This window comes from Diceros bicornis, chromosome 3 (genome assembly GCF_020826845.1).
Source record: "Diceros bicornis minor isolate mBicDic1 chromosome 3, mDicBic1.mat.cur, whole genome shotgun sequence".
NCBI classification, from domain to species: Eukaryota; Metazoa; Chordata; class Mammalia; order Perissodactyla; family Rhinocerotidae; genus Diceros; species Diceros bicornis.
Window position 1 is genome coordinate 53954178 of NC_080742.1, and position 12923 is coordinate 53967100.

Sequence of the window (12923 nt, forward strand, 5' to 3'; positions counted from 1 at the left end):
AGGTGTGGCACCGTTTGGCTGGAAAGGCCTGACAAGACCATAGCCTCAGGCTCTGGTCCCCCACGTACTTCTGAAGACCCAAGCTTGGGATAATGGGCGTGTTGAGGCCAGGTTGCAGTGTGTGCACAAACATAACCTCCTAGTGCTGTCCTTGTCACTTCACTTTCATTTGGACCCCAACTAGTTCTGGGCCCGTTAAGCTAATCGCCCAACAAATTCTGAACTGTCATCTCATTGTGAGGCTGGGCCGTGCCTGATTGAAAAACCTTTTTTCACCCAACTTCCCTGGAAAAAGCCCACAAACTCCAGCCCGTTTGCAAATGTGTGCGTGGATAAATCAAAAGTGACAGCAGAGCCCTGGCTCTTCTGGGAGAGGGGGTGGCAGAGGGAGGAAGCCAATCTTCCACCCCTATTTCTCAAATGATCCCTCTGATGCAAATATGCAGCTTTGTTTGAAATATTCTTGCGGATGAGTCACTTCCAACTTCCATGGTCGCTCATTCTCTAAATTGGTGAATCTTTCACTTCTCTCATTTTCCAAAGCCCCTGCGTGTGTTTTTCTGTTAGTCTAGTCACACTCCACTGAGCCAAGGGAAGGAATCTGGCTCTCCTTGATGTTTCCAGGTATTTCCTCTTTAGTTGTCACTTACCCAAGTGTAGCACGTGGCGGTCTCTAATTTTTCTTCATTAATCAGTCCCCAAATTCCTGTATACATGCTCCTCAGGTGATGCCATCAAATCAACACATTTCTGGAGCTGAAAATGCGTGGAAAAATATAGCCTTCCAGCTGCAGCCACCGAAACACGTGGGATTAGTGTGTTTCCCCTCACTCCGTGGCCATATGTTTCCACAGGTTCACTCCCAGAAGCCTTCTGTGTTTGCCTCCCTGCAAATGCGTGCTTAGTTTCATCTGCATATTTTCTAAGTGAGTCTTAAAGGCATCAAAGAATTAAAATGTATGTAGATAATAGCCAGCGTTGGTGAGGGGATGGGGAAACAGGCATTCTTTCACACACTGTGGAGAGTTCCAACTGATACAACCTGTTGAAGGCCATTTTAACAATAGCTTTTAAAATAAAAAATACACAGACCCTTCCCCCAGGAGTTCAACTTCCCAGAATCTATACTACACGTATAACATGTCATTGCAGCATTGTTTATAGTAGCAAACAGTTGAAAATAGCCTAAATGTTCATCAGTTGGAAACTATAACATAAATAAATTAAATACATTTTGGTATTCTCATACAATGGAAGACCAAGCCACAGTTAGTAAAAATAATAATAATACAGATCTGTGTGTACTGACATGGAAAGATGCCTAAGAAACATCTTTAAGTGCAAAAGCAAATTGCAGAAAGATGTATATGATATGAGACCATTTTTATAAATTTTTATTCTAGACGTTCACAGGACAAAATCTGGAAGGATTCACACAAATCTGCTAATGGTGCATTTTCTCAGGTTGGGGACTTTCTAAGATATACGTTTTTTAATTGTTAGTCTTTTTCTGTGTTTCAACGATGCGTGTATTCTTTTTAAGTTTAGTAAAAACCATAGAGATATTACCTTATTTTTGTCACGCTCTTGATCTAGAAGGTGACGTGTTATGACACGTGCTCTCTGAGCCCCTCTAGTGCCCTCTTTGGGTCTCACACGTGGAAAAGCTCCCCATGAGCTGATCCCCGAGTTCCTCCTCTTCCCCCAGTTCAGAACGGCAGCCCGTCTTTCCAGGGTTTAGTTACTGTAGCACAGAAGGTTTTCTCAAGGTTGCTTCTGGGTTTTAACCTGCACCTGTATGCCCCTTTAACCAGCTTTCCTTTCTGTTTAATACTTTCAGATTCTTTGTGAATTATTTCATGTGAGTGGTCTTATTACCAATTTCTGTAAGGTTTTGGTCCTTTTCTAAGCATCTACCTTTTTTCCCTTTTTCCCCCCTTCTTTAATGAGAGGCGATCCCTGCTTCCCAGCCTGCTTAGAATTGCTTATTAATGTTTATTTCAAAGAATTTTTAAAAGAGGGCCAACGGAGCTGGGCATGGCCTTTTGCTTACGGAAGCCCTGGTCTTTTTTCTTTTGTCCTCACCTTTAGCTCTTCCTGCACGCACACTGTACATGCTGTGTGTGTTATTAAAGGAAGGATTTTTGTTGAGTCTTTTTACTTCTACTTCAGTTTCAAGGTGGTGATTTATTTAGACGGCATGTTAAAAAGAAGAAAAGAAAAGAAAACACCTCGCGCTCCCATTAATTTATTTCTCATTCATTTTAATTTTTATGCAGGCAGTATGAACGGAAAATTAGAAAATGCGGGTAAGCAAAAGAAGAGAAAAATAGAAATCACCTCTATTTTCACTATCATTTATAGCAACTGTTATTAATTGGGTTTTTATAGCCTTGTAAATAATTTCTATGTATGTAAATGTTTATCTTTTCTTAAAAATGGGATCATATTAATAAAATAAATGTACCCCAAAAAATGGGATCATATTTAATAAATTGTTTGAAACCCAATTTGTTTAATACTTAATGTAGCAAGAATGTTATTCTATATCATTAAAGACAGATAATAACAACAGCAGATAAAAGAGTTTACTACATGCCAGGCACCAGACTACGTACTTTATACATATTAATTCATCCTATCCTCACAACATGCTATATGTTGGGTAGTATTATTACTCCCATTTTATAGATTAAAAAACTGAGGCACAGAGAGATGAGATAACTTGCCTAAGCTCACACAGCTAGTAAGTGACAGAGCTGGGTTTTGAATCTAAGCAGTCAAGCTTCAGAGGCCATGCTCTTGACCACAAAGCTCTGACTCACACCATCATTTTCATGGCTATAGTATATGATAATTTATTTAGCCACTCCCTTCTTTCTGGGCTGTTAGATTCACTATGATACACAAAGCAACAATGAACACCTTGTTCATATATTCATCTTCAATTACTACCTTAAGCTGAATCCCCGTAGAATAGAATTGCTGAGTCAAAGAGTTTATACACTTTTTAAAGTTTGGATGCAGATTAGTCAATATTTTTAAGCAATATATTTTCCTAAGCCTCTTTGACCCTTATAATTTATTGATCCTTTCAAAAGATGTGTAACTGTCTTCTGGGTTCAAGGACAATTTTTTCTCAGAACAAGGAGCTGCTTCTCTTCTACCTCCTTTCTCTTCCTTCTGCATTATACCCATTTCTCTAAAATGTTTAACAAAATAGTAGACTTTCCAAAAGCATTATGCCTTATGGTGTCAGTACTTCCAGTAGCTTGCATCTCCTGGACGTTAACTATTAGATGGAGGTATGTGTAAAGATGGCATACTGTCCCACCATTTGACTTGATGACAATTTTCATACTGCTAATTTTCTTTCTTTTCTGTTTTATGTTTTCCTTCAAGCTTCACAAGAATTGAAGTAACAAATCTGTTATATAATAATTTTTTTTCTGGATTTCAGTATATGTAAATTAGGGTGGTCTTCCTGGCAAGGATGACTGACCTGTCAGAGGCCTGGAACGCAGAGCTCCCTGCTCTAATCCCACCTCTGCCTCTCACTTGTTTTATGACCTTGAGAAAGCCACTTAATCGTTCTGCGTTTCATTTTCCTCATTTGGCAAACGAGGAAAGTGAACTAAATGACCTAGAAAACCTATTCCAGGTTAAAAAGAAAAAACGTCAGGCTATCCAAGAGTAAAGTAGATCTTTGAAAAATACTGTATGAAATCGGGGCAAATGTGCGTGTTGGTGGGGCGGTGTTGGAGGCTGCTAAAGATTTGTTTCAACATATTAAAAATATTTTGTGCCCTGTCGCTTGACCAAGGCCTCCTAACAGTGCGCTTTCGTGGTTTGTGAAACATGTCTCTAAGACCAAGGTAATTATAGTTGTTCCACTGAAGCATGACAAATGGCCTCTCACTTTGAATTCTTTTATGGGAAAGAAAAACCTTCCATGACAACGGCACTGGAACTTAATTACAGGCTCCAGATCTGAGGGCAAGAATAGAGATAGTCATTGGCTGCGGTCAAGGGAGAGAAGGCAAGAACATGAGCTCACCTGGGAAGAGCCAGGACAGGGTGATGAACAATGACCACAGCACAATGACAGCATTAGTGGGGCTTCATGGAGAAGTTGCTATTTGCCAGGAGCTGTCCCAAGAACTTTATATACGTTGTCGCATTTAATTCTCACAATAACCCTAAGAGATAGGTTGTGAGGTAGCTACTTTTATTTTTTCTGTTTTATAAAGATGAGTGTTGGGAGGCCCTTAAAAGAAGTTAAGTGACCTGCTTCAAGTTGCTCAGCCAGTAGTTGTCAGAGGTAAGACTTGAACCCTGAGAGTTCATTCATTTATTTAACACATGCTTTTTGAATGTCTGTTATAGGCCAGGCACCCTTCTAAGGGCAGGTGATGCACAAGTGAATGAAGCAATCCTGCTTGTATGGAGTTTGGCTAAATTGGGATGAGACCAGTAATAACAAGCCAACCAATCAATAAATAATTTCAGAAGGTAATAAGTGCTACGGAGGATAGTGACTGGGGTTGGGGCAAGGCTAGTTTGCACAAGATTGGCAGGGAAGCCCCCAAGGAGGTGACATTTGAGCTGAGCCCTACATGATGGAGCAAGGCAGCCATGCAAAGATCTATTGGAGAGCATTTTACATAGACGGTCCACAAGAGCAAAGGCTGGGAAGAGCTTGGCTTGTTCTAGGAACAGAGAGACGGCCAGTGTGGTTGGATGATAACTGAAAAAGGGAAAAGTGTCTGCAATGGAGTCAAGAGGTGACAGGGACCAGATGACACAGGGCCTTGTAGGCCATAGTATGATGTTTGTACTTTAATCCAAATGCAGAGGGAAGACATTGAGGATTTTAAGCAAGGGAGCATTAAAATCTCCAGTCTCTATAGGCAGCTTTCTTCACCTATATGTTATATTGCCAACAGGGAGCAACTGGAAGGGGATAAATTGTTAGTGTAGCATGCAGGGCAGCCTAGACGAAAGTTAAAAAGCTCGGAGCCAGTGTTTCAGGTGAGACAGAATTCTAGGTTTTTCCCAGAACAATAAGACTGTAATGGACAGTGAGAGGTCATCTAATCTAAACTTCTGACTTAAGGTAAGGTCTTAGGAGATCCAAGTCGAGCATCTGAACTATAGTTAAAAACCTACAGAAAGGAGACTTTTTTTTTTTTGGTACCTTCCTTCAATATATAGAAAGTCACACTCTGGGGACTGAACATCTTGACCCTTCTTGGTCTGGGGGTTGTGCTTACCTCGTAGCATAAATCTCACCCAAAATACCAATACATTACAGCTTTGTGTAGATGACATGTCAAGGATTTACATTTCTATACAACCTGTTGTGTGTGTGTGTTGATCTTTATCTTTGAAAAAATATCTTAGAAGATGTCATTGGGCTGGCCCCGTGGCTTAGCGGTTAAGTGCGCGCGCTCCGCTACTGGCGGCCCGGGTTCGGATCCCGGGCGCACACCGACGCACCGCTTCTCCAGCCATGCTGAGGCTGAGTCCCACATACAGCAACTAGAAGGCTGTGCAACTATGACATACAACTGTCTACTGAGGCTTTGGGGGAAAAAAAAAAGGAGGAGGATAGGCAATAGATGTTAGCTCAGAGCCGGTCTTCCTCAGCAAAAAGAGGAGGGTTAGCACAGATGTTAGCTCAGGGCTGATCTTCCTCACAAAAAAAAGAAAAAAAAAGGAAAAAGAAGATGTCATCAACATTTAACATTACAGGACCTGGCTTTTCTGGTGAGGTGGCATTGTATGGATGGTTCTAGAATTTTATTGTAAACTCGGCAACTTGATTTATTTTATTTGAATGCTCTTTATAAACAAAAACTCGTGTTAATCCATTAGAATTGGTTTATGTCACATAAAGGATGAAATTAATTGCATGTTTAGGTTAAAAGCTCGCTATTGTAAGATACTGTTCTCTTACTTTGACAAAAGTATCGAGTTTCACTTTTATTCAGCAAACTAAGTTTGAATAACAGCATAAACCATTATCAATGCACTGTCTTTGTGTGTGTGCCTCTGTGGCTGATGATCCATAGGTAGGTTCCTGACAACGCAGGCCTAACAATACAGATTTGTTTGTATGCAACTACTTTTGGAGGCATTTAGTGACCTCTGGGATAGGGTGGGCCCCAGAGCAAGATATTAATTGTGAAAGAATTTAATTTAAGCTACACTTGTATAGTTGAGTAGAATTTGGGGAAGTTCACCACTCGAGTTAGTTTTTATTTATAAATAGCATATTTGTTTCTCAAGAAGGGAAAAAGTCTCAAACTGTCTTACTGCACGAGGCTAGAAAAGTTCTATTGCTTTGCATGAAAGTATGTGACAGTAGCACAGGGACGAGGATGGGGTAAGGACAGCTGTGTGATGGCATGGGGTGCAGATGACAAAAGCAGAGGCTCTTTGTCTGAACGAGCTGAATTAGAGAGCTGTTAATGCTTCCCCCAGCTCAACACTCTGTGACTTGGGGAGAAGGGTTTTGCCCTCTGGCTGTTTAAGCTGGAGTACATTTTACCAAGGCCTCAGCTACGAGCTCGGGAAGACTCGAGTCACTCCGTCAGAATTATAAATTCAGCTGTCAGCGTGAGGATTCTTGAGTCGACTGAACAAGCAGATTTTTTCCCATTGTCTGTTTTCTAGATTGATGAATAACAATTTTATCCTCTCCATTTTGTTGTAACTCTTTCACTCTGACACTTCTGATTGCTGAGAGGTTTTCTGGAAATTTCCTAAGTCACACATTGCAGTAAATTCAAGGAGATAACGCGATTCCAATTGAATCATCAGTGTCTCTGCTGTCAGACCTAGTATTTTAGGAGTTCAGTTGGTTGAGTTGCACAACTTCCCAGATTTCATATTACATACTTGCCACTCTGCGTCTTGCCCTCAAGTCTTAATAAATGGGCTAAAGGTCTGATTGGAAACTGTGAGATAAATTATATGTTTATTATGCCAAGTTAAGTAAATACTGTTTGAAAGGATTGCTGGAGGGTACAATCAAGTTAATTGCTTTAAAAATCTTTTTTGATTTACTGGGCTCTATGAAAATGGCTAAGCAATTGATTCTGTCATGTAAGTGATCTGAAGAAAGTGGTGTTGGGTCCACAGGGTTGCCATGCACATTTCCTCCCTCATGCCTGGAACTGTCCCATAAATGAGCAGAGAGGCCCCCTGAGAGCAGAATGCAAGTACTGCTGACAGACTGTTGTTCCTCCGGAGAAGACGCATGTTGACAGTTTGACGTGCAGGCTGACGGATTGATTTCTTTCTTTTTATTCTAGATGCTGAAGAGTACCAGCCTCCAATATGGAAATCGTACTGTGAGTATCTGAAATGATAATTTCCTCAGAAGTCTCGAGCAGGCCTGCCTTTTGAACAGTTCTTGCCGTTGGTTTAGTGCACACAAGCAGTCTCACATCACGGCACTGAACACCCAAATCCTTGTTTTTCTCCTTAGGAGAGATATTGGTCAGAGGGAACTGGGAAAGCACTCTACCCGGGCCAGGACCCTCAAGAGCCGGCTGCCTGTGACCCACGTCAGGAATGCTTAGAAAAAACGAGATGTACATTCTGACTCTCTACCTTTTGATTTGGGGCTTCCTTCTTTCCTTCCTTCCTTCCTTTCTTCCACGGTTGGTCAGCAAGGGTGAATTTGTTGACTTCCATGAATTCTATTCTAATCATCCATATCCATGATCATCCTAACGCTGTAATATTGTATGACATTTACTGCAAAAAGTATTAACAGATAGTAAAGAATCGTGTTTGGTCACTAAGAGTGAGTCCTTAGAAATAGAGATCATTATCTGATCATCAGCCACCAGTTCAGCCCTCCTGGTGAAGGCAGGCAGTTGTCTCATCTCCGCTCATTCTCTCTTTCCTTAGTGTCATCAGCCTAAGTAATTCTCCAGTAAGAGAGGGAAGGAGTGTGGTACGGTGGAAACCCACTTGGCTGAGTGCCAGGGGACACAGGTTCTTGTTCAGGCTCTGCTGCTAGGCAGCAGCTATAAGAATAATTATTACTATCGTCATTGATCTTGCCCTTGTTTCTGCCGCCCACTGAGACCTGCTGTGGGCCAGCTACTCTGCCAGCTACGCGCTTGAACTCTCAAATTCTCACCACAGCCCTAAGCACCACGGCTACCATTATTATCTCCGTCTCACATACAAGGAAACCACAGCTCAGGGAAGTTCGGTAACTTGGCAAAGGTTTTGCAAAAAGGATTAGAGTAGCATTCAGAGTGGAACCGAGAAGCAAGCCTGACCCACAGCCTGCAAGTTTCCAAGACTTGTTTCTTTCTATTTAAAATTCTGTACATAAGTATGTAAATAAGTATGTAAATAAGTATGTACGTACACACAGAGACACACACACATGTATATCCATATGCCTATGTGTATATATATTTGTTACAAAAGCAATACAAAGCTACATAAAAGACAAACATTACAGAAATACATAAAGCTGAGAGCAAAAATTTCCCATAATCCACAAACCAGCCCCTACCCCGTATTCCATGCCTCTTTCCTGCTTCCCGGTAGCCGACCCCTGTCAGTTTTGGAAGGCATATCCTTCCATGTGTTTAAAATACACGTGCCTAATTTTGAGGCATTTTTGTTGTTGTTGTTTCCTTTTGTGAAAATGGGTTTATGCTGTGCTTGGTGTCCTTCAACTTGCTCGTGTCACTTCCAAATATCTTGTTTTTTTTGTCTTTTCATGTCAGCATATATAGAGGCACCTCGTTCTTTATTACCTGAGTCTGTTCTTCCACCTGTGAAATAAAGGGGCTGTGCTGAGTCTCTAAGGGCCCTTCCAATCTAATGTTCTGCATTCTGATCTTCTATTTTAAAAGGCAGCGCTAATGACTTAGTAATTGGTTGTTTTGTTTGTTTGTTTCCTAATGGAGTGTGAAGTGCTCTGACAGTAAATCAACCAAATATCTGTAGTGAGAGGTACTGGGTGTTCCATGACTTACTATGCTTTGCACACTGCCTTGCACACAGCCTTGCATACATTAACTACCCAATAAATATTTGTTGAGTGAATGCCACCGCAGAGAGCTTTACTGAAGCGAAAAGATGGCATTGGCTCAAATTCATGTCCCCTTTTGCTAAGAGACCTTGTGCGACCCAATATATCTCTTAAATGTACTTCTATGTCTTAAGGAAGCTAGAAAAAACCTTGCTAATTATATGTTCACAATATCAATTTTACCCTAGTGTATTGGTTTCAAGTCTGATTTGGGGGGGTCTAACCAAGTTGTGTTTTTTTTTTTTTTTAATTTGCTCTAGAATTGTAAAACTTTAGATGCAGAAGGGATGGTAGAGGCCATTTAATACAAACCTAATGGCATATATGAAATTCCTCTCTATTATACCCAACTAATAGTCATCCAGGCTCTAGTTGAAGGCCTCTAGTGAGGTGGAACTCCAAAAGTGAGGAAAATGTGCCATCAGAAGGCCATCCATGGCATCAAAACCACATTGACCGGAGGCCTATGGAGCACCACTGAGAAAGAATTCTCTTTTGGTTGTCCTGGATCCGTGAATTGTTTGAGTTTGGATGTTGAACCACTTACAAACTCACCTGACAGTATTATTCCCAAGCTCCTGCTGTTCCATCTTAATCCCAAGATTATCGTCCACTCATTTGGTCTTTCAGCAAACAATGAACACCTTCTGAATGTCAGAGAATAAGTATTAGGGATCAAAAATGAATAAAATGTGGTCCATATTTTCCTCCAGTTTACAGTCTAGTAAGGAGACAGATGTAAACAAATTAACTTAAAATGCAAGTGAATTTTAATAATAGTATACTATTCCTCTACCTCCTGAGATTAGAGACTTTATAGAAGAGGTTAAATTTGCATATGAGTCTTGAAGGATGAATTGAAGAAGGAATCTTAGGGCCTTGTAGTACTTCATGAGGTACTTTTTAAAATCCAAATATGCTGTAACTATAGCATTTTCCTGATCTGAAAGCCAACAAGTTTCAGACCATGAAATTTGTTTTGTTTTAAATAACCTGTTGGTAACCTCAGGAGTCACCAAGCTCTTCTTTTTTTTGTGAGGAAGATTAGCCCTGAGCTAACATCTGTTGCCAATCCTCCTCCTTTTGCTGAGGAAGATTGGCCCTGAGCTAACATCCGTGCCCATCTTTCTCTACTTTATGTGTGGGACGCCTGCCACAGTATGACTAGATAAGCAGTGAGTAGGTCTGTGCCTGGGATCTGAACCCGCGAACCCTGGGCCACCGAAGCGGAGCGTGTAAACTTAACCACTACGCCACTGGGCTGGCCCCCAAGCTCTTGTTTTTGAAGTGCTCACAAACATCCTTTGAGAGATTAATTTTAGGTATTGATGTCAAACTCATTAGCATATCGTATATGGAATCCACATCTTTCCATCATACACTTTTTTTTTTAACTTTTAATGATTATTTGGTACTTTGAAATCTCTCATATATTTACTGGATGCAGTACATTTTTGCCATATTAGAGGATTTGGTTTAAAAAATCATGATTTTCAATTATTATAGAAATATAGAGGTATATCTTTGCTTTCATTATTTCATAACTTTGACTTATTTAATATCAGAATATTATCATGAAACATTAGTCCCAATTATGATATTATTCCTAAAAGAAAATTAGTCTACTTCATAATGATTCACTTTAAGAAGCTGTTTTTAAGTTTTAATGCTAATTGCAATGCTCTTGGGTGCAAGTAGCAGAATTTTCCGTTCAATCACATTGATTGACTTAAGCAAAAAGTGCAGAGGCACTGGCTTCAGGCATGACTTGTTCCAGCAACTCAAATGACATTACCAGAACCCAGTGTATATCTCTTCCTCTTTTGGCTCTACTTGCCTAGGTTTGGCTCCACTATTAGTAGGCTCTTCCCTTGTGATCCCCAGATAGCTAGTAGCACCAGGGCTACCGCTTCCTCATTCAAGAGCAACAGACAGAGACAGTTTACTTTCCCAACACTTCAAGCAAAGTCTTAGAACTGAGTCTCAGATTGACCTGAGTCACCAATACTGGCTCTGTCACTGTGGTCAGAGAGTTGGGATATGCTAACTGCCCTAAACCAATCAGGGACCACCACTGGAATTCGGGGTGGGAGAGGGGACCAATCCTATATAATCCACTTGAATGGAAAATTTGGAGTACTGTTGGAATGGGGAAGATGGAAATGGATGCTGGGAAGGCAACCACAAAGGTCTGATTTAGAAATTTAGAAGAGTAAGGAACCTTAGAAATCAGCTCTCTCAGTATAAAGTGCATTGTCTATTCATCCATTCATTCAGCAAATGCATATTAAGTCTTTGCCTTAAGCCAGACATTCTGCTTGGGGTTGTGGGGCCATAAGGATGGATAAGACTCGGTCTTGACTCAAAGAGCCATGATGTCCCTTAAATTCCTGCGTTCTCTGCTCCCCTTCCTTTCTCAGAAGCTAATGCTATCACTTACTGGGCTGTTTTCGTAAGAATAGTCTTGTCCCAAAATATCATATATCTGCAGCTAGTCCTTAATACTCAAGACAAAACCCAAAAACATTGATGAGGTCACTGAGAAAGCTTTGGTTTCAATGTTCCCCAGCCCCCTTTTCTCTAAAAGAAAAGCTATTTTCAAGTTCACTTAAAAAAAAAATAAAGCCACATTCTAAATTTTAAGCCAGAACTATGTGAACTGTATGCCCTAAGCAGACAAGTTCAAAAGTCAACCACCATGGGTGTACTCCGAAAGATTTTATTTTATTTTATTATTATTTTTTTTGTGAGGAGATCAGCCCTGAGCTAACATCCGCCAATCCTCCTGTTTTTTTTTGCTGAGGAAGACCGCCCTGGGCTAACATGGGTGCCCATCTTCCTCCACTTTATATGGGACGCCGCCACAGCACGGCTTACCAAGCAGTGCGTCGGTGCGCACCTGGGATCCGAACCAGCGAACCCCAGGCCACCGCAGCGGAGCGCGCGCACTTAACCGCTTGCGCCACCGGGCCGGCCCTGAAAGATTTTATTTTTTAAGAGGCCAAGTGCCAATTAGGCAGCAGATGCTGTGGCCAACAGCTCCCCCGGGAGACTCTCCTGGACAGCGGGTCAAGCAGCCCTGGCTCGTGCCTGGCTCATGTTTTTCTAAAGAGGAGTTTAGAACCTCAAAACCCGGATCCTCAGGCCCCCTGAATCAGAATCACCTGGGGAGAATATTTATAATAATGATTCCTGGGCCCTACCCCAAGTTTCTGAATCAGAAGAGTAGAGGGATGTGTAATTTAGCACACCGCGCAGGTGTTTGTTATGCACACTTACGCCTGAGACCCCCTGGTTTGAGGCTACACAGCCTCATCCTCCGGTTTTTCACAGTGACATTTGACAAGGGGAGAACTCAGTCCCCATTAAGACTGGACGTTCTGTTAGTGAGGCAGGCTGGAGGTGGGGTTGAACCAAGAAGGCCTCTAAAGCCCTGACTACTTCCTACTCACATCCATGAGTTTTTTCCGTGAAAACTGGGAAGACATGGGCAGTGGGCAGAGTGGTACTGGCTCAGTGTCACAACCAAGTGTCGGGGTTTGGCTCCTGGGTCCGCATGCCCTCTTTAGAAACAAGTGGCTGTTAGAGGCCATCCTTGCAGGGTTTCTTAGGAGCTGATGGGTCTGGACTGGGCTTCGGTGTCACCCAGGCCACAGGCTTTCACTCAGCATTCACAGGGAGCGGGTTGATTCTGTTACCAGAGGAGGGTGAGTCGAGTTTTCTTATTGAAGAAAAAGTAAAATATTCTCTCAGTAAGCTTGGATTTCTCAATCTGCTTCAGGTTTCTTGGGGAACAGGGAATCTCCTCCACCTCCACGTTCCCCAGTGACTGTAATCCCCACCTCCTACCCCC

General features: G+C 41.7%; 1 protein-coding gene across 1 annotated transcript in view; it reads left to right on the plus strand.

Moving 5' to 3' along the window:
* Nucleotides 1–12923, plus strand: part of CHN2 (chimerin 2) — a 290292-nt gene that overhangs the window by 141750 nt on the left and 135619 nt on the right. The window contains exon 2 of the mRNA XM_058527610.1: nt 7320–7358. Within this exon, the coding sequence (XP_058383593.1) occupies nt 7320–7358 (39 nt within the window). The remainder of the gene's footprint in view (nt 1–7319; nt 7359–12923) is intronic.